Source organism: Mycteria americana, chromosome 10, assembly GCF_035582795.1.
Source record: "Mycteria americana isolate JAX WOST 10 ecotype Jacksonville Zoo and Gardens chromosome 10, USCA_MyAme_1.0, whole genome shotgun sequence".
NCBI classification, from domain to species: Eukaryota; Metazoa; Chordata; class Aves; order Ciconiiformes; family Ciconiidae; genus Mycteria; species Mycteria americana.
The window spans coordinates 17,684,866-17,710,553 of record NC_134374.1 but is presented as its reverse complement, the minus strand read 5'-3'; the positions used below and the strand labels follow the sequence as shown (position 1 = coordinate 17,710,553).

The 25,688-nt window shown below is 41.4% G+C and overlaps 1 protein-coding gene and 1 long non-coding RNA gene across 5 annotated transcripts; one reads left to right on the top strand and one right to left on the bottom strand.

Annotated features, from left to right (window-relative positions):
• Positions 1-1,088: 1,088 nt before the first annotated feature.
• On the bottom strand, positions 1,089-8,668 carry LOC142414930 (uncharacterized). Of its 2 annotated transcripts, none has more exons than XR_012777248.1 (3): positions 8,530-8,668; positions 3,566-5,870; positions 1,089-1,386 (listed from the first exon to the last, which is right to left on the bottom strand). It is a non-coding gene; the product is annotated as an uncharacterized LOC142414930 (long non-coding RNA). The 2 variants fall into 2 exon arrangements; XR_012777249.1 differs by lacking the exon at positions 1,089-1,386 and adding an exon at positions 1,393-1,567.
• On the top strand, positions 8,612-23,817 carry MOSPD1 (motile sperm domain containing 1). Of its 3 annotated transcripts, none has more exons than XM_075512712.1 (7): positions 8,612-8,752; positions 14,606-14,862; positions 15,046-15,121; positions 18,381-18,607; positions 20,538-20,699; positions 21,290-21,393; positions 23,153-23,817. In XM_075512712.1, exons 2-6 carry the CDS (start codon positions 14,709-14,711, stop codon positions 21,367-21,369), a joined length of 699 nt encoding a protein of 232 aa, XP_075368827.1. In that variant the 5' UTR covers positions 8,612-8,752; positions 14,606-14,708; the 3' UTR covers positions 21,370-21,393; positions 23,153-23,817. The 3 variants fall into 3 exon arrangements, with proteins under 3 accessions (XP_075368827.1, XP_075368826.1, XP_075368828.1); XM_075512711.1 differs by lacking the exon at positions 8,612-8,752 and adding an exon at positions 9,122-9,261; XM_075512713.1 differs by lacking the exons at positions 8,612-8,752; positions 21,290-21,393 and adding an exon at positions 9,122-9,261.
• The last annotated feature ends 1,871 nt before the right edge of the window (positions 23,818-25,688 follow it).

Below are 25,688 nucleotides of genomic sequence, written 5' to 3'. Positions count from 1 at the left end.
TACAGGGAATATAAGGCAGAAATGAGAGCAGAACCTCTATTTCCTTACTTACAGTCATGAGCTTTAACCACTCTTCAGCGCTGCCTGCCTTACTGAAATAGTAAAGTATAAATGCAGGCAGCTCCAGTTTTCAGATTATATGATCCAGCTTTCCTCTTTTGTTGTTGCTCATTCATCCTTTTTATGTAACTGTTGCCTCAGCTCTGAAAACCATAAAGGTCAACTTGACACTAAACTGTATCATTGGGAAGAGTTATCAAAATTGTGGACAAAGCATAAAAGGTTGCCACCCATTTTCTTGATTTTTGGGAGATGGCATGTTGGTAACATTATTCTAAACACAGCTGCTCCAGTGAACTGCACTCAAAATACTTCTGCAATAGAATTTACTGCCTAAGATTGTGTGTGTGATAGGGGGAAGCTGTAAATAAGTGGCACAGTCTTGCTAATGACTGTATATAGGGCAGAAGTAAGGTCAGATAGCAGTGCTGTTGTTTTCAACAAATTCAGTGGATCCAATTTTTATCTCACGTTGCTATAATTTCAGTGATATTACTTTATCGACTTTTATCCTAAAATAATCCAAAGTATCCCAATTGTACACTGTTTCTCCTAGTCAAAAATTTATTGTGAGTGTAATAAGACTCTGGTGAATTTATCATTATACTACAAAAAGCACAAAAAACCTAAAATATAAGACCCACCAAGAGCACAGCAAGTGCAATATCTATGTTATCTGCGCCGAACTGTGCTGTTAGCATTGTACTGGGGAAAGGACCAACCCAAAGCCTGCACTAGGCCAGAAGTTTTATGAGGATCTGTGCTTCACTTATGCTGGAAACACCTCTCCCATCAAAAGCCCACTTTTACTGTAATTAAATGCTTCAAGAAATCAGTAATTTTGTGAAAATTGCATTTTAGGGGAAAAGCAAAACTTCTGAGGGCGTCTGCTGTCTTGTTTCAATATTTTCCCTTCAAAGTAATTTTTCAGTACTGTGACATGTAGCCTAGTGCCTATAAATATGGTGTATACCATATAGCAGTGCAATAGATTCTAAATTAAAACAGACATTTCAATCTATCCGTCATGCCTTTATTTTCTGAATGCTGCGATTTTACTCCAAATAACAAACTAAATTTCACAAAACCAGTGAAAGAGATCTCTCCTCCAGCGTTCATCATGGAATTTCCTGGTTTCTTCCATTTCTCTTTGGAGGGAGGTGGGTGCAGTCCTGCAAGGAGAACAGGGCAGGAAGGCTGCTTTGGGGCTCGCTCTCCACGAAGCGATTTGCAGCTCAGGCTGGAGCTCGCATCACCTCGCCTTCCCCACGCTCGCTCCTGAGCTGGCACACTGGTGTCTTGCTGGGCTGCACTCGTCGGGCAGAGCTGAGGAGGAGGTGAAAAGCAGCATGTGGAAACGCAGTGGGAAGCGGAAGCAGGCCGTACCGATTGCAGCGGGAAAGCTTGCGACGGCCGCGGCGTTGCGATGGCACAGCGGGCAGTTCCCACAGCAACCCACCGCTCCCTGGCTCCTCTGCACAGGCGGCACTGGGCTGGAAGCCTTGCTCTGAGCATGTCAGAAAATTTTGAAAGAAAGGTTACGAACTTCAAACAGAGATTATGTTCCAACTGGGTTGCAGCTAGGCGTAATTTAGCCAACCTCTGCCTCCCCCCAAAAAAACCACCACCACTGAGCTGAGCCTTCCCTTCCGCTGCGCTCAGACTGCACAGGTCTGCAATTAAACCCCAGGTTACGCAGCAATTCTCCTGCCAGTCCCAGCAGACACATGGGAGCTTCATTGCTATCCTTGTCTCCACTGATGTTTTCCTAAGTTTCAAAAGGGAGGTTATATCCGAGTGAGAGTTGGTCATCACACCAAAAAAAGGGAAATTAATTTAAAATAAATTTTGTTATGTTTGCATTTCAGAATAAATGTAAATTTGCATCAGAACAACAAGCGATGTGAAATGAGACTTAGAAATGTATTGGTACAAACTTGCACATGAGGCAGTCATAGATGATTGATACAATGACTGATACTGTACTTTAGCTTTTTATGCAGCTTAAACGAGCACTCAATTCTGTACCCTTTAATCACAAAGTGGCATTGCATCTCATGAGTAGTCAGCTGTAGTTCAATAAAAGAAAGACTGCCCAACAGGAACAGGCAAAGTAGGCTGAGGCCTCCAAAAAAACCCAGATCAAAAACATTATTTGAAAAATGAAATATTAATATGTGCAAGGCTTCCAACTACATGTTTCCTTTGGTATTTGCTCAAGTGAATGTTATACCTCTAGTGGCAGTAGAAGTGAATTACTTAGCATAATGACTATGGAAAATTCAGACTACAGTTAAGTAGTTTCTGCATCTTGGATATAGGTATGTACATACAGAAAAATGAAATCTTAAATCCCCACGTCAGTAATTCACACTGCTCAGAGCCTGGAAGTCAAGCAAGAGACATGAGCAGGCCTTTCCAAGTTAAATACTGTAATTTGTCCAAATAGAATGACAGCACGCAGGCTCACACCCAGTATCCGGATGCGCCCATCGCTTCTGCCGAAGTTACCAGATATGTCCATTACCTCCCCTCAAAGGAAAGCTTCTTATAAAAATGCTAATGTACAGCTCGCCCCTGCAGGCACACGGGAAGGCAAACTGCACGCTGCAGCTGTGTGCGGAGACACGCTGCTCTGGAGAGGGAGGCACACGGCAAGACTGGTTTAGGCTGCGACAGTGCTGGGAGTCTGTCTGTGGACACACACCTCCTCCCAAATCCAGCTGTGTTGACAGCAGGGTCCTCCCCCAGTCTGCCCAGAGGCTGGTGAGCATTGCCCTGCAATAGGTTACCACCCCTCTGATCTGGATATACTTGTTTGAACACTCCCTAACCTATTTCAGTGAAAATCAGCTGGGCCAGCAAACTCTTATTACTTAAAATGTTGGGCCATGGTTGCACAGACATTTTTTCTTCCCTTGCAAAGCAAGCTCCAGCTACTTCCACTCCCCTAATCTTCGGCTACGCTTTGGCGCTGCATCCCCCACCCCATTGGTCTATGTGCTATTTTGTCTATTTTTATAAACCTAAACTGTTGGGTTTTTTTAAATTGAATTCCCCCCATGCCCCTGATTCACTTAACTAAATGTCACGGTCTGTGCCAGTACAACAGAGGAGATGGCATGGGGTTGGAAAAAATGGCCAGGAGGTCTCTACATCAAATTTGTCTTCAGGATAAATGTTTGTGAAACCACGGCCTGATAATCCCTAATCCCCCTCTGAATTTGGCCTTTGGTAAACTACGTGACTCGAGTTATTTTACAGCCATCTCATCAATGATCTCAATCTCTTGTTAGTGTCACACTCTCCAGATCCACCAAACTCAGTAGGATCTCCGCAATCAGAGTTTTTTCTGGCCCGGGCCTTTGTGTAAGTAATTCAGGATGTGGCTATTGCTGAGTTGTGCCCTCCCATACACAGTTCAGAATATGCCCAAGGCAGGTTGCTTCTAATGCCTTGAGTCAAAGGGGTCACCATAATACCAGATGGAGACATAAACTCTCACCACTGTGTGTGCAAATCAGGTACAGGTAGGATCTAAGCTGATGGTGTCCCTTTCAAGTCAGTGCACGTAGATTCTCTGCACTGTAAACTTCCCAATGGGTGGTGGCAACAAAGCCCAAATCCAGAAGCTTTTTGAATTTCCACGTCAGAGATCAGCTCCAGCCTGCTTGCCCTCCAGATCTCTCTTTTCTGCAGTGCGTTTGCAACGTACCAAAGGCTGCACGAACTAAGCACGAGACCATCTCCTTAGCAGCAACAACAGTTTCTTGTTCTCCACGTCTAGCCTTTTTTAAATCCCTTGTCTTTGTCCTGCTGACCATAATAAGGAACGAGTTCAGCAGGAAGGATGAGTGGTTAATTCCCTGCAGAACGCCATGAGGGAGGCTGGAGCACGCCTCGGCGCCATGCTCCAGAAACAGAGCATGCAACACGGAGAGCCCTTCAGAGAGGGGCCAGGATCAGAAAGAGAAGGACAAACGGTACTTGTGGTCAGCTTTTAAAGACAAATCTAAATATCAGTGTAGGCATTTGCTGACACGACAGCAAAGCCGTCAGTGAGGCTGCCCTGCCTCTCCTCTGTACAGCTGCACAAAGACTTAATAAGTTGCACACGTAGAACGCTTGAGCAGCGGAGGTGCAAAATGGATTGTATTAAGTGAAGCTTTTAATAAGATTTTGATAACAATGATTTTTATGTTAATCTCTAAAGAGTTTGCTTTTGTAACATTTAACTGATAAGCATATAATCTAGTTTTAATTTAATCTCTGCAGGTGTTTCCCAATGGTAAATGTTAAATTTTTATTGCTTCCTTAGGCAGTAATAATAGGGGAAATGTCTGTAAGGCTTCTACCGTCCATTTGTATGCAGATAGCATCATATTTTATAATAGTTGTAAATCTGACAGGCTAGCCTCTTACTTTTGAGATGACATTATAAATATGTGTCAACACCGAAGTAAACATCTTTGGAAGGAAAATGAAATAGAGATGTTATTAGAGGTCTAATGAAACAACCATAACTGATTATTTATAAGATATGTATGTGCACATCCTTGAAAGAAGCAGAGCCCATGCTGGGTTTGCAGCTTTCCAATGAGCAGGACAATGGAGACTCTCAGCAGGGTCCTACAGACAATGCAGAAATAGATCCTACACTTCATAAAGATGATGTCTATAAAACTCTAAATGTTTGCTCTCTCTGAGGTTTCTAAATGATTATAAATACCATGGTGTCTAAGACTCAATTATGGCTTCTTTCATACACCTTCATGGAGCAAAGCAGATGTCAGGGGCTCCCACATGAAGAACTGTAAGACACCAAGTACAAGGAAGGGAACCCTGATACCTGTCTGAAGTGTAATACAAGCATGTTTTGGGCAAAATTCACTCAGTACAAGACCTGAGAGGGACTTGAATGATCGCTTAGATCTTACGCTGGCTTTGTTCTCAAGAAAGAGTATGCATGAAACCTGCCTTTGTTTACATTTAGTATTTTAAAGACAGCTACGCTTTAGGCTATATTTTACCAAAATCATTTTACCTGTTCTGCAGCAAATACGGCTCTGTGGCATGCTGTACTCACCGTGTCCACAGGCACATCTCAGGGACCCCTTAGCGCGGGCAGAGAGCTGAGCTAAAGGACTTCTAAGGTGGAACTGGCTTGCCTCCAGACAGCGCAGAGCATGGGCAGAGAGAGCTTCGAGCTGTCTTTACTCTCCCATATAGTCATGCCCTGAAAGGGATTACACTTTAACAGAGGTCTAGATATTTCCTCAATGGTGCTTAGATATGTGGCTCCCAAGGTCCACATTATTAGTCATAAATACAAACAGTCTAACCTCTGACACAAAAAAATACATACTAATACGTTTAAGTCCCTAGTGACACGAAACGGGAATCCAGCACACTGCCACTGGGGGGTGGAAATTTGAAAAGCTGCCACATAAGCAAGTAAAAAAAAACCCCTTTTACTGGTGATTTAAAGTTACAAGAACAGCTTGGAGTGGTTAGGTTGAGCAATTCTTGCTTCTGTTGTAAGTCAGAACATGTATGCTACTTTAAGGTGGTAGTTCGAATGCTGTATTTTGTTTCTTTTGATAGTCTTCTAAAATGAAAAAAAGATCTTTTATGAAGACTTCTTTATAAATTAGTATTAATTAGAAAGAGAACTCAAATCATTTTCTACAGAAAGACAAGATAAAAACAACACAACATGGGCGCGAATGGAAGTGCAGGTACGTCACTCCATTTCCTGAGTTACTTCAAAGTCAAAGAGGATCTGCCATGTTGTGCCATGGAGAAGGCAACTGTCAAGAAAAACAAAATATCACATTAAGAATATTCACTATTACGAATGAAATGCATTAAGAGCTATAGGTAAGACTCAGATATATAAAATGTTTAGCTCTCTCCTGTCTGCACGCTAGTTCTTTTCCTATCAGACTTTGTAAAAATACAATTTATTTTGCATAACTGCTTCAGACTGACAATTCATTAAAGGAGGCCCCCTCATAAAGAGTTTGCAGTCAGCCTCTCCAACTGCACCACTGTAACGTATGTGCCAATGTCACAGGCATACTGGGCTAAAGTGGAATTTTTTGCTAATCAAGTGTGAAAATTACAGGAATCAGGCATAATGCTGTGTTTCCCACAACTTAAGAAAATCTTCTCCATGATAAACGAGTTGAGAATCTCCCATATAAAGTATTTAAACAGATGGATAATCACCACAGCAACCAAAACCATGACAGAGTCATTCAGGAGCATTCCGTATCTGCAGACTCCAGTCTCAGGTTTCGTGCTGCAAGGAGGCAATATTTCATGTAATGGAAGACTAGCCAATACTTTTAGGTAACTCGCAGTGGTTTCCAAGGTAGGTAAAAAACCAGAGGCCCAAACATTAGCTACAGGAACAGAATTTTTTTACACCTCAGATCACACCTAAAGTGACCTGACAAACTTGTCACAGATTCTCTACCGCCTCTCATGTCTCTACTCCTTTGCATCTGTATTTCTGACTCCTTCATCCACATTTTTTCCTCTCATCTTTTCCCTGCTCTACCAGCATCATAACAAGGACTGCAACCTCAATCTGCCTCTGATCCCAGAAGTAATTAATTATTCAGACAAAATAAAGTAGCCCGAGAAGGAGAAAGCAAAAGAAACAATAACCTAATGATAAAGGAGAAAACTTCCCACAGATCTGAGATAATTCTAGTTACTGCCACACATGGCAGTAGTCTCCATCTCCCACATTGCAGATGAGCAGTCTACCCACAGCACATGGCACGTGGGCACACTTATACACATCCTCTCAATAATTTTTTCATCCACCTAAAGTACTGAGCCTTGCTGGCAAGGCAGCGAGAAGAGCAGTAGCACTCTGCCAAGCCAGGCTTTGTGCATGCCCCAAACCAAAAAGCTCGGCACCGGTGAGTTTATCAAGCAGCTCTGTGGCATTTTTGTGTACGTCAGAGCTGGTTAAATAGTGATGGCACGTATGTACCTTTAATGATGTCTGGGATGGGGCATAATCTCTCTCTAGGGCATTATTGCACAATTGTCAGTGATGTGGGGCTTGGGCTCTCTGAAGCATCAGGCGCTAGGAACAGGGACAGAGGAACACTGACTCCTACTCGTATGCGTACAATAGTTTTCACATTTAATTGGAGTTAACACAGGGCTTTTAAAATAACAAAATAACCTAGAAACAAGCTGCAGCGATAGATGGGTGGAAGAGAAAGGAGACCAGCACAATTTCTGATTTTCAACAGGTGGCCAGTGGATGCAAACGTTATTAAATGTGTGACAGAAAAACCAAAGTTGAATCCTGGGGAACGTATAAAGGGAGATCTCAAACCTGCTTTTAGAGATTCTGAACTTTCTTTGTAAATGAGCTGGATGAACTGGAAAATATCAGCTTGGCTAATGAATGTGCTTCTAAGTCTAGCCATTTTAAATTATGTTTTTTTCTAATTTGATCATTCTGTTTACTATTAATTTGAATATCTCTGAAGCATGTTTATGTCTGCTGCTTCTCCTGAGACAGCTTTCCAAAGTCAGAAATACCCTACATTTGATTGATACTCAGTAAAACCATAATTTTCTGAATGTATCCTGAAGGCTGAAGTCTGATAGTCTGTTTAAAAACAAGAGTTCCAGTTTATTTTTAAACATCAATGTTAAACTCTGTGAGCTGATTGACACTTGTCAAGAAACAAAAAAATATTTTACCAGTTCTCACTGCATACATTTTCAGAAATTCTGACAAGATTATAATTTCTACATATAATAACTGTAATATTATGTAATTTGTGGCTGTAAGACTGAAACTGTTAATGAACTACTAGCAACTACGAGACCTGCAGAAGGAAGTGTTTGGAAAAAGATGAGTGCTAACACACACATCTTGGCTAAGTTACAAAATGAAGAATTTTTTTTAATTATTATTTAATGTCTTCCATGATTTTAAATAGACAAAATATGTTACTTCCTGTCCTGGATTGTTTCATGATGTTATTGTGAAATACTAATGGCTGCTGTGTTTATTTCACCATAGGAGGGTGTTCATTTCACTGGTGGGTAAAGTCTGGTAATGGGAGAAAGATTTTGCAATCCTGCTGACTGGATGGCTTAATATAAATCTTAATTATTCACCTGACCTGCAACAAAAATATTTTGCCGCATTAATAATCTTAAAGTTGCAAATGATCTTAGGTGGCGGTTATGCTGCTGCATTTTTTTATTACACAGGGCTTAAAAGCTCAAGGCAGAAAAAAAAAAACAACAAAGAAAGGTGATAGCGCATACTGCATAAGTTAAAGTCCACACATAGTTTAATTTAATAAAAACATTAAATAAATAAGAGGAATATAGAACGAACAAGAAAAACAGTTTACAGAGACAACATGTACCACTTAAGCTGTGCTACTGCATGACTCGAGGATCACGAATTCGACTCGTTACCAGTTTTATTCTGCATTCGGGCCAGGTGAGACACGCTGACCTTTCCTGCCGGAGGACTTGTCAGTAACCGGCAAGACCGCCCCGAGTGGGAGCCGCAGAGCCCCACCTGAAGTGAACCCGCCTGCCAGGAACACAGCAGCCCCAAGGTCAACGGCAATGAGAGCCAGCAGAGGAGCCAGGAACCCGTTCGGGAAGGGGTTAGGTCTCAGAAACCTTAGATGAGGTAAATTATTCTTAAAAAACCAACCCCCCATACTAGAGGAGAGCCGGGCCGGTTGCAAAATGCCCCGCTTCCCGCCACTGGGCCTCCCCTCGTTTTGCGGCCCGGGGAGCGCAGGCCGGCGGTGCTCCTCACCCCTTCCCCACGGCGCCGGGACTCCCCGGAAGGGCGGCCCGGCCCTGGGCTGCCAGCAGGGGAAAGCCCCCGGCCACGTCCCCGCAGGGAGCGGGAGGCAGCCGAGAGCCCGACCGCGAGGCCGCGGGCAGACCCGGCACCCCACCGCCAGCCCCAGCCGACATGGCGGCCGGGAGGGGAGGGGTTTGGTGGCGCGCGAGGGGCGGGGCCCCGTGACGTCTCGCGATGGCCGGCCGGCCGGCGGCGGGAGGACGGGCGGGAGTCCGCCGCGATCCCGGCAGCCATAGCGACGACGCTACCTGCAGTGACGGGAGCAGGCGGGGGGGGGCGGACAAAGGGGGCGCCGCGCGAGCCCGCACCCAGCGGCCCCGGCGGGGGTGAGTTCGGGGCGGGGGGCGCCGCGCGACACCCGCGGGACGGCGCGCGGGGGGGACGAGCGAGACACCCCCACCCCCCGTTACCGGGCCGGGCGGCGAGGGGCCCTGACAGGCCGGGCCTCCCCTCTCCTCTCCTCTCCTCCCCTCCCCTCCGGCGGGGAGCGCGGGGCTTTCCCCAGCGCCGGCAGCCCTCGCCCTGCCGGCTCAGGCGGGAGCGCTGGCGGAGCCCGGCGCCCGCGGCCCTTTCCCTCGGCAGGGCCGTGCGGAGGAGCGGGGCGGCGGCCGCGCTCCGAGGCCCCGGCGGCGCGGCGCCGCCTGCCCGGCCTGGCCCCTCTCACCCGCGGGGCTCCTGGGCGGGGAGCGGGGCGGCCGGAGCCGGGCTGTCCCGCGGGGGCGGGAGCTGGGGCCGGGGGGTGAGTGCGGAGCGGCCGTCGGTGGGGACGGGGCTCGCCTGAAGTTGCTGCGAGCTGTCGGTGGGGCAGAAGTGCGGGACGGTGCCGGTGCGGAGGTGCAGGCTGCGTTATCGTCACGGGCAGGGCAGGGCGCAGGCTGTGGGGAGAGGCCGTTAGAGCGCAGACGCCTCAGCCTTTATCTCTGCTGCTCCTTGCTGGAGAACAAAGAGGATCAATTAAGCGTGTGCAGTTATTGCTGTTTCTCTGCCTTCAGTAGGTGCGCTTCGAGAGTCAAACCGAATGCCTTTCTCCCCGTAGTTCTCTGAGGAAAGAGTGCTTCTCAGTTAATCTGTGGCATCTTGGCGTTTGAGCTGAGTATTTGAACCTGGTCTGAGACAGGGAGAAAGGCCACGTAGCTCTAATGAGCACACTACACGTTTAAAAAACAGCCAGTTTAGTGCATTAAACACAACCTGAAAGTGAGAAAACGGAGACTAAAGCAGATGTGCCCTTGAAAGTCTTCCACAGGATTCTTCTGAACCGCGTAGTGGAATGGATCAGAAGCAGTGCACAGCTGTTATTTCATTTTACCCTGCTTTTGCATGTCTCTGAGTTGCATTTGAATAATTTTTTTTGTTACTGTCACCTTTACAGCATTTGAAAAAATAAAGGGAAAAAAATAATGTGGTCCTAGTGAATTTTGCTATCGGTATCAGCATGATTTATGCATGTTGTAGTCATCCGTGCTAATAGGTAATGCTCTGAGACTATTTCATTTTACAGCATCCTGGAGACAGTTACTAATTACATTTCTCATCACCCTGTAGAGAGGTAAACAGTAGCATGTTTCGGCCCAGGCTTTGCAAAGTATCAGAGTAGTTCTGCCAGTTTAAATGTGACTATCCACCTACTTAAATACTTTGCAGAATATGCGCCTTCATAGATTAGCAAATTGAGGTGAGGTTAACCAACTTGCTCAAGGTCATGGAGTGTCAGTGACAGAGTTAGCAATAATGGAATCCAGCCATCCTGGCTGCTGGGTCTGTGCTCTAATCATTGGGTGACTCTCCCAAATAATTGCAGGTAGTTTAAACATTGGTTTGCGTAAGTGTGTGTTAAGGCCTTCAAAAACTTTTGGAGAAAATAAATGTTAACAGATCTGCTTCAGTCAGATCTTAGGCTGTATTTGCATGCAGCTTAAAGTAATGGCACAGCCTGACATAGGAGAGAATTTTGAAGAAGACTTTGTGGCTTACTTTTTAAATATGCACTCAAAAAGCATTGGTTTTACTGAGTATATAGTGTAGAAAGGCTTATTGTGTAGATCTAGATGGTAGATCATGAGATATAACAAAAATAGATTACACTGTAATTAGTTTTTAAAAGGAGAATGTGGAGACTATGGCTGTAAAGAGGTTATCTTCTGAACAAAGTGTTTACCAGATGACATTCTGTAGAGTTATTTGCAGTTGTTAGGGAAAAAAAAGACCAAAAATGCACTCGGAAGCCATGGTGATGAGGCTGTTGGAAGTTAAAATGGGAACAAAAAACTTCCTCCCTTGATTTATTTTTTCAGCAGATACTTGATAAGTAAAAACAAATCACAGTTAGTGTTATATCTGACCCTAGAGAGAAGTTACGTTTCACTTTGTGTTTTTCTCTGTCACGTTAAATTTACGAAGAAAGGGATTTCAAAGGAAACACTGGCAGATCTGTGCTATTGTGACAGCAGCAGTATATATATATAGTAACTCCAGGGGGGAAAGATCCTGATTGTGCTAAAAAAAATATCAGTGACAATTGTTTGTCTGGACTTCAAAGAGCGTTGGAAAGCAAGCTGGCATTGTTCAGGTGTTACACTTTGGCCCATGTCCTGTAATGAGCAGGACATTTGGCAGATTCCTGCACCTGCGGGGAGTTTCATTGGCGGTACTAGGAGAAGCCCATCCGCGCAGCGTAGGTCACGGACTCAAGACCACAGATCTCGGTTTTGTACAAATTTGGTTGTGCTTACCTTTATGTTCTGCAAGTAATCGTGGTGACTATTGACTGTATAAAATTTAGTGATCATGGGGAGAATCTGCTGCGCTGCAGTGCACGGCGTAGAAGAGCGGCAGCCAGCTTTCTCTTAAATGAACTGGCTGGGGTGCCGAAGGCAGCCAGCTGCGTAGCCTTGCTCTGAACATCTACAGGAGTGCTGCTTTAGGGTTAATCTGTGCAGAGAAGTTCTGATGATACAGACTTTCTCTGTAAAAGTCTTCACAGTTTCTTGTTGATGAGTGCTGTATGAAAGGTATGCTGTTATTAATGCTAAACCATCAAATCTCCCCAGCGTATGTGTAGTTTATAATGCAGTCTTTGGGAAAAGTACTTTTACTGAGATTACTTGGTGTGGTATCCCAGCAAGGTGACTTCTAAGCCAAAACTACTGTCTCAAAAAGGATGCTGGTTGCTTGCTTAGAAACCCAGAAATTTATATCCTGAATGACACTGCTGTGTCAGCAAACGTGTCTACTGTATGCCTGGGTTTGCCAGATTTACTTTTGCCAGTTTGAGCCATAACTTCTTACCCAGCCAAGTTAAATAAGAAAAGGAAGCAATAACGGGGTATACTTTTTTAAGGTTGGTGGCTTTCTGCCTGCAAGTTGTGGAAGCCTGGGAAGTTTGTGCACTGTGTTTTCAACAGATGCATAAGAAAAACAAGCCTGTTAATGGGCTTAGCGATCCATACCTCAACTGATGTTGTGATTTGTGGGTTTTTTGGACACCTAAACACTTGCCGCTGGCCGAGTTGAAGAAACTGGAGTTGTGGTATGATGCCAGGAATCAGAATGAAACTTGTGCAGTGTTTAAATAAAAAACCTAAAGCATCAAAATAATACTAATTATTATAAACAATATTTTAAAAATTTTATTAAATATAGTTGCTTAAAAATATCTAGCAGTAGTTTGCTCTTGGTTGTATGGTAGTTTAAAACATTTATTAGGAAAAAACCTTTTGTTAATTTCAAAGATTGCCTATATTTCTGTTACACATGATGTATGGGGTATAGGTATGTATGAGAACCAAAGATTCTCACATATGCTTACTGCATACTGCATTGAGCTAACTTTTGTAAAAAAAAGAAATTCTTAATCTTCTGCCTATGAGAAGTTTCAAAATAAGTTATTTTGTATTCCCGTGAGCTGCCAGTTTTTCCACATTAGCGCTTCATATAGTCTTAATATATGGAACAATGAATCTCACTTTGCAATAGTACATAACGTAGTTCAAGAAATAATGCTTATACTTGCTGCACAAAGTGATTCCGGAGTTTGTTAATTCTTCTGAAACAAAAGGGATTCACCAAAATTCTAAGAAGCACTTGGAACCCAAATTTCCACTTACAGAGCTATTTCTTTTTCTAGACTCTTCTTAATAAGGTAGCAGAACATCAACTTGGAACACTATCATTGGGGATTTGTTTTCAGAATATTATTAGTAGCATTTCAGTGAAGTGGAAACAAACCTGTGCTCTGAAAAGAAACTGGATCTTGGGGAAAGACATTCCAGTAAGAGTCATGGATTTAAATTTTACAGGGATGATTTGCTATTTAAAAAAAAAAAAAATTAAAAGCTTAGTTTGTGAGTAAGAATCAGAACCTGTAAATCTGAAGATATGACAGATACACTCTAGTAAACACCTAAACTTGTGTCATGTTTCAAGTATGAAACGTGTATCTGGTGCTTGGAAGTGTGAACATCATGGTGTTTAGAATGCAAAAATAAGCATTTGTTTTTGATAATGTTGGGGCTATTTGCTGCTAGAAAGTTCAGAAACTAAATTTCTTAAGGTACAACCAAATCAGTTTATTAGACTGTAGAACAGCTGAAATGGACGTTGTTTTATAAAGCTTCATTGGAAGTGGAAATTACAGCTAATGAGTCAGTAGGAACTTTTTGATCTTTTAATATTTTCTACTATAGAATAAAGTTAAGCCTCAAAGGACACCTTCAGTTTGATAATCAACCTGTAGGAGCTACAGTAAAATATGACATGCTTGGGGAAAAATATATGTAGCTGTTTCACTTTGTTCTGTCTGTAGTGTGTAAAGTCAGTGGTATGTGTGCTGAGGAGTCTGGCCTTAATTTTATTTTATGAAATACGTTTGGGATTGTTGCTTGATTGGGTCATGGGTTCTGGTTTTAGTTCTGGAATGTCACTCAAAATAAACAAAACTGTGGGGGTGGCAGAGGGGGAATTGCAATGGTTATACTTTGGTTAGAGACAGTGGTGGTAGAAAACCTGTCTTATTTTTTAGTCAAATAGTAAATCCCAAATCTGTTTAGTATATTCATCCCAGTTTTTTTTCTGTTTGTTGCCTGTAACTACCATGCAGTTGTAACAAGAGTTGAGTTTAAACAAGGCATGAAGGTGTTCCCCATTCTTTTGTTCTGAATCTCTGGGATTTGACATACCTCAGTGCCTATGTGAGCAGATACCTAAGTTATTATACCTCATCCGGGAAGGTCACCACTGCAGAGAGATTCCTGCCTAAATGGTGACTACTGCTGCCTTACGTCTTTGTGTTTCCTCATTTCTGCTCTGTTTTTTCTCAAGTGTTAGTGTTCCGAGGCAAGGATGGGATATCTTTTTGTTGTTGTTGTTTGGTTTGTGTTGCAAAGACCCAGCATAAGCAGGCCTTGTCATGGACTGGGACCCCAAAATGCTGCCATGATACACTGAAGAAGTGCTTATCCATTTATTTTACAGCAGTTTGTTAAATAGATGGAAACCCGATGCGAATATTTTTTCTATTTCCGTATTTTCGAAGGAACTGAAGTAAAGGTAGATTCATAACCAAGCATCGAGTTCTATATTTTTACACCTTTGTTGACTGCCTCAGTTTAGTATAGACTTATGGAAATAATCTTCTTGCCTTTTCTCTTTTTTTCCCCTTTTTTCCTTTAGAATTGCCAAAATGCTTTGGAATTCTTAAACGATTCAAAAACTGAAGTCTCTGAGGATACAAAATCATAAGAACACAAGAAGCAGCAAGGAGGATTCAGTGCCAATGCAGCAACAAAAAAGACAGCCAGAGTTAGTGGAAGGAAATCTTCCTGTTTTTGTTTTTCCTACAGAACTTATATTTTATGCAGATGACCAGTCAACACACAAGCAGGTGTTGACTCTATATAACCCCTATGAGTTTGCCTTAAAATTCAAAGGTGGGTTTCTTAGGTTAAGTTTTATTTAAGGGTTAGTTGGTGATCTTGAACAGTCCAATTATAATTCATGTAACAAATCATATTTGTGACAAAACCAAACTCGTGTCTTTACGTATATCTATTGATGAAGTTGGTGAGGTATTAATTCACGAGTTGTTACCACTAATGTCCTTTTTGTTGCAGTTCTTTGTACAACTCCAAATAAATACACGGTGGTTGATGCTACTGGTGCTGTGAAGCCTCAGTGCTGTGTTGATATGTAAGTAAAAGTTGGTTGGATTTTTTTTTTCTAATGCATGACACTTGCTTACCTTAATTTCGTTTATTATTTAAGGTGTAGTAAATGACAGCATGCATAGTATAAACTAAGTTGGATAAAGATATAATATTTTCCTAATCTGTTATATTCTTGTGGCCATCTGGTCTTTGGTATTCTTTCACTCTAGGGCAGAGATATTACAATATTGGAGATATTTCCTTCTTTAATTTTGTCTTTAGGCATAAATAAAATGCTAGTAAATGCATCCTGTAGTATAGTTTGTAAACCAGCAGAAGAGAATAATATGAGCCTCCTCCGAGTACTTTGTTGTTATTTCTAACAAGAAAAGCAAGACCCCCAGGGTTGGGATTTCTTTGTGAGAAATATTTGTTTCCAGATAGGCAAAATGAAAATGTGTGCAGTTCTACTGAGCACACTTTCCTGGGCCATGTTTAATAAAGGTACTTTTGCCTACCTTTCACCCCGACTGCCTCTCGTGTTGTCAACATCTCTCTGTCTCCCCTTTACTTGTTTCTCCTGTCAGGTCCCAACCCAATAACAGAGAAAAGATGAAGGCCAGTTAAGTGACCACAATAGTGTATAGGGTCTGTAGGCTGCTATAATTCAGAGTAGAGTAGGTATATAAGCTAAAACAGCCCAATTTTTTTCATCTTCCATTTGCCACATTATTTCTGTGCTGATGTACAGACACAGCTAAAGAAAGTATGAAGTACCTAAAAGAGCAGACTGAGCTTTCTGACTAGAAATTTGCAAACTGTAAAACAGCTTGTGGAATCTCTGGCTAACAAATGACCATATACAAAAATCCCTGCTGTTGAATGATCCGTCTTTTGTCAGATAAATAATACTGTGCTTGGGGAATGGCTCTTCCCTGTAGACTGTTTTCCTTAGGTGTAATTTGGAAAATTCCAAGCACTTGCCAAATAGAAAGCAAGTTTAAAACATGGAACTGAAGTTTTCAGTGGTTGGGGGTAACGATCCTAGAAATGGAACAAACCAGGTCAGAATATACCAGTGTATCAGTGAGCTATTGCAGTCTTTTGCAGACATTTACACAAGCTTGATTACATTTGGTTCATCTTAAACAAATGTCTTTTATTAAATAAAAGAAAATAAGCCATGTGCATGTTGCAAAGGGAATATTTTGTGCAGCAAATCCCCCATCCTATTCCAATAGTTGCTGTCTAAGGGCAGTGTTTACTGCTAGGATATGAGCAGTACTATGCAAGTATGGCCATTTGCCAGATAAACAGATATTCTACAGAGCTTCCAATTATGCAATGGTCTCTAAAAAGAAACAGGAGAATGTATCTGTTTAGAAGGGTCTGCAGAAAACATCTCTTTGCTTGGCAGCAGACGCATGTTCTCATAGCACAGTGTTATGTAAAGATTCTGTTTAGGTTGGTAGTTAGTACCATGGTACTAAGAGTAGAAGCAAAAATTTAGGAGGAAGTGTTAAAGGAAGAAATAAGAGTTGAATCTGCTGTTCTGATATGCTGAGAGCTGTATGAATTAGGATGGGGGGGGGGGGGAAGCCTTTTGTTTTAGTGAGGGCAGTTGCCCAGCCAACACTCAGCTTGCTGAAAGCCTGTCATAAGCACACTCTTTTGCCTCTAAAGTGACGTAAAACTACGTGCAGCCTTCTTGCCTCGGGGATGGCTTAGTCTCTGTTTCCTTGTTGAATAGTCTATTCAAACTAGATACCAGTTACAAGCACTGGCTATGTGTTAGTGATTGTAGATGTCTTGATGTGATGTAGTTCCTTTAAATGAAGACAAACACAAAAATCTGTTTCTTGCAGCAGTTTAATGTATATATTATTAGAAAGATTGGTTTCTTGAAGCAATTTTAAGACTACTATCCTGTATTACTAAGGGTAGAATCATTTCTTTCCCCTCAGGAGATGGCAACCCTCTTGAAGCCAAATCACTTATATGTAGGTATTTTTTCAGATTAGCTATTGTTATCTTAGAAATTTAGAATAGCCTTTCACAAAAAAAGTTTTCCACTTTGGAAAAATAATTAAAATCCATATTAACCCTAAGAGCTGATACAACTTCAAAACCTAAATGTTATAGCTTTTTAATGCTCGATACGTATTTTCATAATGAATCATAAATACAGAGAGGAGGCAGTTGAGCAGAGCACTGCTCAGAGGTCTGTATTGCCTTTGATCAGTGTTACTGGAAAACTGTGCCCTTTGTAGGTCCCACACACAATTTTTTCCATGAAATGCCATAAAACTAGAAGAAATGCAACAACTATCACCCTGTATTACTGTTGAAGCCATCTTGGTCAACATATTCAAAACAGTAGAGCAACAGAGTGGTTGCTGGACAGTGACAAGGCTTACCAAGAAAATAACTGACTCTCTAGCTATAACTCAGAGAGGATGTCTGCACTGCAGTCTGAGTTGTGATTGCAACTTGTGTAGATACACCCGGCCTAGCTCTTGGTAGCTAGTGAAGTATCTGCAGCATCATGCATTTCAATGCAGGCTACGAAACGTGCTCAGGGTAGCTAGATTGATGAGCAAAGCTCTGACAGCACAGAACTCTACTATTGATACCCAAATTTACTCACTGAAAGACAGGTAAGGAATGTTTATGTAGATATGTAGTTGTCATTTTTACTGTACTGCTACATGCCCTTAATGGTGGGCTTCTGATTTTGAAAATCCCTTTACATCTAGCTGACTCTTGAATGTAGAGGGAATGAGTTTTGCTTCTGAGAAAGTATAATTGTAAAGCTCTGAGCCTGATTTCCTCAAAGAGCTAGATTTTTGCCATCACCTGCCCAAGTGTCTGGCAGCCATACTTTTCTTCTTTCCTTCTCTGTCCACTCCAGTCCGCCCATACCTTTTAAAATCATTGGCCAGCATCAAACGACTTTGATAAAGGAGGAGGCATCTTTCAGATAATTGATGTTTCATGCAAATTGGCAGGTAGGCCTCAGATTGAGGCAAAGGTGTGCTTGAGATAAATAATTAACTGTTCTTTTTGGCCAGCCAATTGGAGGAGATACTTTTGAGAACCATAGCGAACATAAGGAGAGGAGAGAGAAGGCAAGATCAAATCTTCACAAACATTGAGTGATGGAGGAGGAAATGGGGTTTGTACTATTGCAGTGTATCTGTGTATGGGGGAAAGAGGGGAAACGTCGGGAAGTTGGGCGTAATTCTACAGGAGACATGCTTTTTATTAGTTCCTCTGTTTGAAAAAGTTGTTTTCCTCTGCAGTGTGATTCGTCACAGAGATGTTCGGGCTTCTTACTATGGTGTGATAGATAAATTCCGTCTACAAGTGTCTGAGCAGAGCCAGAGGAAAGCATTAGGGAAAAAGGAGATTATTGCTACTCTACTTCCATCTGCAAAGGAACAACAACAACAAAAGGAAGAGGAGGAAAAACGAATAAAAGAACATCTGGCTGAAAGTGTCTTTTTTGAGCAGACTTTGTGTCAACCAGGTAGCTGAAATCTTTACTGCTCCTGTCTTCTGAATCAGTTATGAATTGCTCGAGTGACTAGAAAGCCTAGACTAAAATAAATTTTAAAATAATTATTTTTACATACCTGTAAGACTGCTGCCTTTATCACTGGGGAATGATAGTGCCCAAGAACCCAAACTATGGCTATTCTGCTTATGCTGTCTTCATTAATCAAGACCCTTTGCTGCCCCAGGTTTGCATGTCATACCTTGGAGAGTACATCCTCTATTCCTCTGGTGCAGAAGTTCTGTTACAGCCAAAGGGAATTTATCTGCAAAAGGATGGTAGTTATTTTTTCCCTTGGGCTCCTTTAGAACATATGCCCCTTCTGAGTTTGTTCCAAACCCTTAATCCTCCATTTCCTGATGAGCAGGAAATATTGCCAGAACATCTTCTAAAGTGCTCCTTGTTCTGCACCATCTAATTTGCCTGTCTCACAAGTACAGAAAAGCACAGTTGCTAGCGGAAAGCTCTTTGCACGTTTCATAGGTGAGGAAGTGAATCAACAGTTTTGGGCAAAACCTGGACCAAACAGTTAAATTGAAGTGGTGGGGGGAGATATAAAAAGTATCAAGTTTTACCGGAACTGAATCTAAGCTGATTCTTGACTTGACAGTCTACCTTCTTGTAACTTTTACTGGTTTATACTGTAATATTCTTGTCACTGTTTTATTTTTCATGACAAGAACAAAAATCAATTCCAGAAAATAGATGAACCTGCTTGAGAGTGTTCCTCTTGTTAAAACCAAACTGTTTCACTATTTATACATAGTTAGTTGGCTGGTGAAACACCTTTTACTAAAAAAGCCCTCAAGATAGGTATTAGTAGGATACATGGTTAAAGCAAACCTACAAGATCTCTGGGCTCACAGAACAAAATGTTACTATGATAGTTGTTCTGGTACAGAGGGTTTGAACCATCCTGAATAATCTGATACTGATCTTAATCCAAATGCTATTTCTCTGCTTAAAAGCCTTGTTGACTACATTATATTGCTTGCTTACAGAAAAACAGTAAACAAAGCAACTACAGTCCTTGCATGTAACCTGCAACCTAGAAAGAACAGATTTATGGAATTAAAACAGGACACATATTGCTAGTCACTGAGGATAGAAAAACTTGATAAAAACATTGGTTAATTTCCAGTGGGTCTTAAGAATTTGGTTAGAGGTATTCAACTAACATGTTAACAGCTCTTTTCAAAGATTACACAGTGTGCCTTTGAGTAGGTTCCAGGTATTAAACTGCAGCGCAGTAAAGAGTATGAAGGACAGTTCATCGATAGTTTGCATTTCCTTATTCTGGTGATACTGGACTGTCAGAATGGTTCACTCCCACAGTTTTTAAAGTGAGATTCAAATATTACTAGTTTTTGGCACATAAACTGATTCTGGCAGGTGCTGCCCTTGAAGGAGAATGCGTCTGGCCCAAGGACCCATGCTCTTGCTGTAGCCAAGTTTTGTTCTGGAGGTGTAAGCAGAGTTATCTGCCTGTGCAGTTCCTTTAAGTGCTCTTTCCTAATTGATTGCTAATCACTGAAGGAACATATCAAGGAATGGAGTCAGGATATATGGTGAAACCTCAAGCATTGCTGTAACATCCAGCTGTCATGAGTGTGTATATATAGCTACTGGGCCTGGCAGGCTCTGTTCCTCCAGAAGGGAGGGGTCTGGGATGTCATGTGAAAACAAGTTTCAGCATCAGAACAGGGAGCAGCCTTCTCCACTGCCAAATGCAGCAGGTTTAGGAGGGTGGGTTTAAGAGTTGTTTTCCACCCCCTCCAAACTCCCAAGGGAAAAGAAAATCTCAGGATATTGCGGCTCCAATGTACTGCAAAGATTTTTGCAGAATGTTTAACATTTATATTGGGTAGATATTCCTTACAATTGGTATCATCTTGTTTTTCAGAAAACAGAACTGCCTCGTCGGGACCTAGTTTACTAACAGTCTTCCTAGGAATAGTGTGTATTGCAGCACTAATGCTACCTACATTGGGGGAAATGGAATCCCTGGTGCCTCTCTACCTCCACTTAAGTGTGAATCAAAAGTTAGTAGCTGCTTATGTTTTAGGTAAGTATTTTGGATTTTGTAAATGTTTTCTTGCAACCTCTGTGATTTGGGAAACTTCTCCTGTGTTTGCCAGTGGCTTCAGGAAACTTGATGGAGGCAAAGCACCACGCTACATTTTGGTTTGCATCTCCGCTTATATTTTAACTTGCAGCCATAGTGATACCAGCATAAATTAGTTACTGTAGGTATTTTAGACCAGATTTTAGTCGATATTTATTATATACAGGCCCTTGCATGTTAATTTCACCTTCATTTGATGACTGGCCAACTGTAGTCATCTGCCAACAAAACTGAATGGAATGTGCTGTTTCTTATTCTTATATTGAAATAGAAAGTTACTCAATTGCAGAACCTAGATCTCTTCTGTTATTTTATTTCTCTCTCCAACCCCAGTGAGTTGGTCTGAAAGGCTTCATTCACCACCTTGTTGATAAGCAGTTGAAGCGTGTAGAAATAGGTTGTTGTAAACCCTTCCTAAGAGACCACTACCCTCCACAATTCTTCCTGATTTGTAACTTGCTCCTAAGTTAGCAAGCATAGACAAGCTGCACATTTCATTTGTTATGACTATTTTTCTATAATTATTTCAGATTTGAAGAACAGTCACTCTAAACTCAGTTCTCCTGTCCCACTACCTGGCAGAAATGAGGATTTAAAGGAAACGAGCTAGGCAGCTTCAAACTGATAGCTAGAGGTGAGGTAGTGATGGGAAAAGATAAAAGTTCTTGATGGTTAATGCGCACACTCAGTTGACTGACTCATGCAAGTCAGTCTGCTGAAATGGTTTGAAAACTCCCTTGTTGCTAACCAGAAGCCTACATCTTTGCCTGAGCCAGTGGCGATGTATTTTCAGATCAGGCCCTTGCAGTAATCCGTGCTTTATTTTTATCTCTAGTTTTGAAAATTACTCCAGTGTCTGCTGGTGCCAGCTATAATATTAAACCATTTGACTTCATAAATTTGCAACAACTTACCTGTTTCTAGATTCACTATGAAGTTCTTACAGGCTTTGATTCCTTTGGTAGCAGCGTTTTTAGTGTTCATGAAAAGATTCTTCTTCTGTATGCAACTTTTGCTCATCTAGAGAGTTGATTGCCCTTGGGAAGATGAAACCACTTTCTTCCACAATGAAGTACCACTGGATTGTGTAGCATTTCATTGAAAAGGGAGGTTAATACCACTCCAACTGGACTGTACGACATTTGAGAAGTATTTGCTTGACAGAAATGAGCTAAACTCTTTATTGCCTGGAAGTCCCCATACAAGTGGTACTGGCTGTTGTGTAGCACCTTCCAGAAGCCTCCATTATTACTCTGCGATGATTTAGATAATCCGAGCTAAGGCCTACAGCAGTTCTGGTAGTACTGGTTGCCTAAGCTAATACAGACCTTAAGAAATAGCTGAACTATAATTCCTCTTTAATGGATAAATTGCTTATTTAATGGACGGCAGCATTACAGCTTTGCTCTGTCATGCTTCTACCTTAAAAATCTTTATAAAGTAAATACGTTAAATCGGTATGTAGTGGCAGGATAGTAAAATAGTCTCAGAAATTTCTTTATCTGTGGTGAGATCTGTAGGCTTTAGCTAAGCTCTCTGCAGTGAAAGGCCATTATATTAACATCATCTGAGCCTGCAAGAAAGTAAGATTGCCTAAGAACTGATAAATTGCTATTTTGATGTTACGTAAGATTGGAATTCAAGGAGCCCTAATGTTTTCCTATATGCCTCTTTGCCTTGTGCAATATAACTCACGGCTGAGAATTTGCAGATTTGTACTTTTTCCGGTATCTGCACATAATTAAAGTGAACTTTTCAGTGTGTCATGAGGAGGTTTATTAGCCCCACATTTCCTACTTTCATCTGCTTTTAATTGTTTTTAACCTCTATCAGAGCAGTTCCTTTTTTTCCTCTTTAAAGGTCACAACAAAGAGTCTGTAGAAAGCTCCCTATGCAGACTGACAGGGAAGCTTAACATCTTTGTCTAAAACTAGTCTTTGATCAGTTATTCTGCACCGAGCAGAAACAAAAATGTCCTAGAGCCTCCAGCTAATCTGCCTTACTGATGATTCAGCATTTGAATTACGCTGCCTTTAACTAGCCCCATGAAAACTGGTAGCTCGTGTGCTAGTGTTGCACTGCCCTGAGTCAAAGTCTCAAGGTTAAGGTTTTCCAGTAGTGAGATCGATAATTGTCTGGAGTAGTTATAGCTTCTTGGAAGTTTAGTTACTAGGCATACTGCACTTCAGTGTCATTTTTACACAGATTTTTGACTACGTCAAAATTCAGAGCAATACTTCCAATATTTAAGTGAAGTGTGTATATAAATTCATTCTGCATGTATTTATGCACTTTTACCTTATTTTCTGGCCTGTGACAGGGTGAACTGTCTTTTCTTTAAATGTTTTATTCAGTGAAATTAAAGCATTTAGTTCTTAATTCTTGTCTTTCAGGTCTCATCACCATGGTTATTTTGAGAACATGAGCAATGAGTTAATAGGATGTCAAACACATTACTGTATATTCACATCATGAATGTGGACTGCCTTTTACTCCCATTTGGCTCATTAAGATGCTAGCAAAACTGTTCAGTGATTTAAGATACCTTCAGAAGTGTAATATATTTTAACTATGTATAATAAATGAAAGACTCAAAGCACTTTTCGGTGCTTCTGTAACAGACAGCTATGAAATGTTCAGTGATACCTGTGAAAATAATTTGAAAAACTTTTATATCTACGCCTACTGTAAAAAATCCTTATTAAAGCAACATTTGTTATTTTTAGTCTATGTTCACATCAGTGCGTGATCACTATAAAAGCAAACTGTCTTATGTAAAATGTTCATTTGGTTTGTGGTTGTACATGCTGAGGCTGGTGCATAACACTTCTGTATACATACCAGAAGGATGAGAGTCATGACTAATCATTGAAGAAAATGAAAAGTTCCATCAGTGAAACTATGAAATAAACCATGAATTTTAGGTGAAGCAGCAATTCTCAAATTCCTTACTTCATTACAAATGTATCGTTGAGTGCTCATTTTCTTACCTGGGGAAATAATTTCTGCAACAGCCATTTTGTATCACAATTGTAGACAATAAAACCAAGTTCTATAATCAGATCCTTTCATTTCTTAGGGATGCATGCAATGCGTGAACTAAGGGGCATTGGCGGAAGTTGCACTCGCACTGCACACTAATATAAAATTCTGCATTTTTTCTATTTGAGAGACCAAACCAAGTATAGCAACAATGGCATTCCTCTACACCTTCCCCCCCCATAGCTAAGAGAGGGGATTTCTTTTGTATCAGAAACTCCTGCTCAAATTCCAGTTTTATATTCTAGGTGAACATTTATCTTGTTTCATATAATAACTGTTTCCCTTCATTTGACATTTCATTGTCGAGATGTTAAGTTTAAAAATATTTCTACTGAAGAATGCTCTTACTGCATTTGATTCATACACGCAAATCTTTATGAGAGGTCTATATAATATGCTCTGATCTATATAAAAAACATTTTGGAAATGAAACTTTCTTCCCCCTGCATGTTATATGTCACTTTTCTGTTTATGCATGGAAGTACAAAGAAACCATGCAGAAATGAGTGGTGTTAAAAAAAAAGGAGAAAGGTTGAATTTAAGTAAGTTGTTAATCACTGTACATTTTTTCTTATACAACTAAGTCTCAGTAGGGCAATAAAATGTTATTTTAGTTTGATTCTCAGAAGAACTGAGAGTGTGTCATCTATCAGCGTCAGTCAAACATTAACATTTGTAAAAAAAAAAAAGAAGTTACTAATGGGTTTGAGGACTCGGTGTTCCAGGACTGTGCTGCAGCCGCCCTGCTCACCTCCCGTTACAAACACCAAGATCTTGTTTGGGTTGCAGTGTTTTCCTACCACTGTAGAGCTGCATTCCTGTACCTTCACTGTTAATTCTGATTTTCATGAGGTGGTTTAACCTGCCTCTTCTTGAGGGCAAGGGAATTGAACACAAGTTGGGGAGATAAAAGTGCCACGTGCCTGGCCGTTAGGTATTACGATACCTACCTGCATTTTTATGTGGGCAAGAGTAGCAGGACTTCACACAAAGGCAACGTCCTAAAGGCCCAAGCTGATTAAAGAAAAAAAACACAACACACCAACCTTCTTTTTCCCCATATCTTGGAGTTGCAGTCATGGGCCAGGATCGTGTTTTGCCAGGCACTTGCAGCAGTACAGAAGGGAGACAATCCCACATCCAGGAACTGAGTCACTGTAGCCAAGTCTCGACGCCTTGGGCCCGCAGGACAGTGCGCACACGGGACTTGGGGAGTGAGATTACAGGACAACAGAGACCCCGACTGCCAGCGTTCGTTTTCAAGGAATTTAAAGAGGAGCAATTGGTTTAGAAGAACACCTTGACCAGAGGAATCGGTAACAAAAAGCTGGCAGCAACTAAAAAGACTGTAACATTGGACCATTTCGTTTTCAAAAGCAAGTGAGGAGTAATACACAGATAAAAAAGATTAAATGCACAGTGTAACTCAGCAGATGCAGATAAAACTGGGGCTTGGGGAAAAGAAGCATGACAAATGTGAATTCTGCCTTCTTTCTACTTCCGGGAGATTACAGCACACTGTTTAAGCACAGATTTATTCCAGTGTTGGGAAAACGAGACCTGAGGACAGTTTCAGTTCAGCACTGTGAGGGGGAATGTATCAACTCATGTTACAGCATGGTCACAGGGAGACACTAGTAAAATTTTACCAGGTGGATACACAATGTTTATAAGGTATTTTCTGATACATACATACATATATATATATATGTGCATGCACACACCTCTAGTACTTACTTCATAGGGTTATGGAAAACACTGAATGCCTTTGGAAATAAGACCTGAGACAGTGATTATGCCTCCTCTTAAAAACACCAGGAAAAACAGTTAAGTGTTCGCGTCATTTCCCATTCCTGACTCTTAACACAAACAAAACAGTCATTTCCT

Bases quoted from the DNA above. Each gene is read 5' to 3' on its own strand.
- MOSPD1 (XM_075512712.1), top strand. From the start codon at position 14,709: ATGCAGCAACAAAAAAGACAGCCAGAGTTAGTGGAAGGAAATCTTCCT. The intron at 14,863-15,045 runs GTGGGTTTCTTA...TTTTTGTTGCAG, and splicing joins GTTTGCCTTAAAATTCAAAG to TTCTTTGTACAACTCCAAAT. The intron at 15,122-18,380 runs GTAAGTAAAAGT...TTTCCTCTGCAG, and splicing joins CCTCAGTGCTGTGTTGATAT to TGTGATTCGTCACAGAGATG.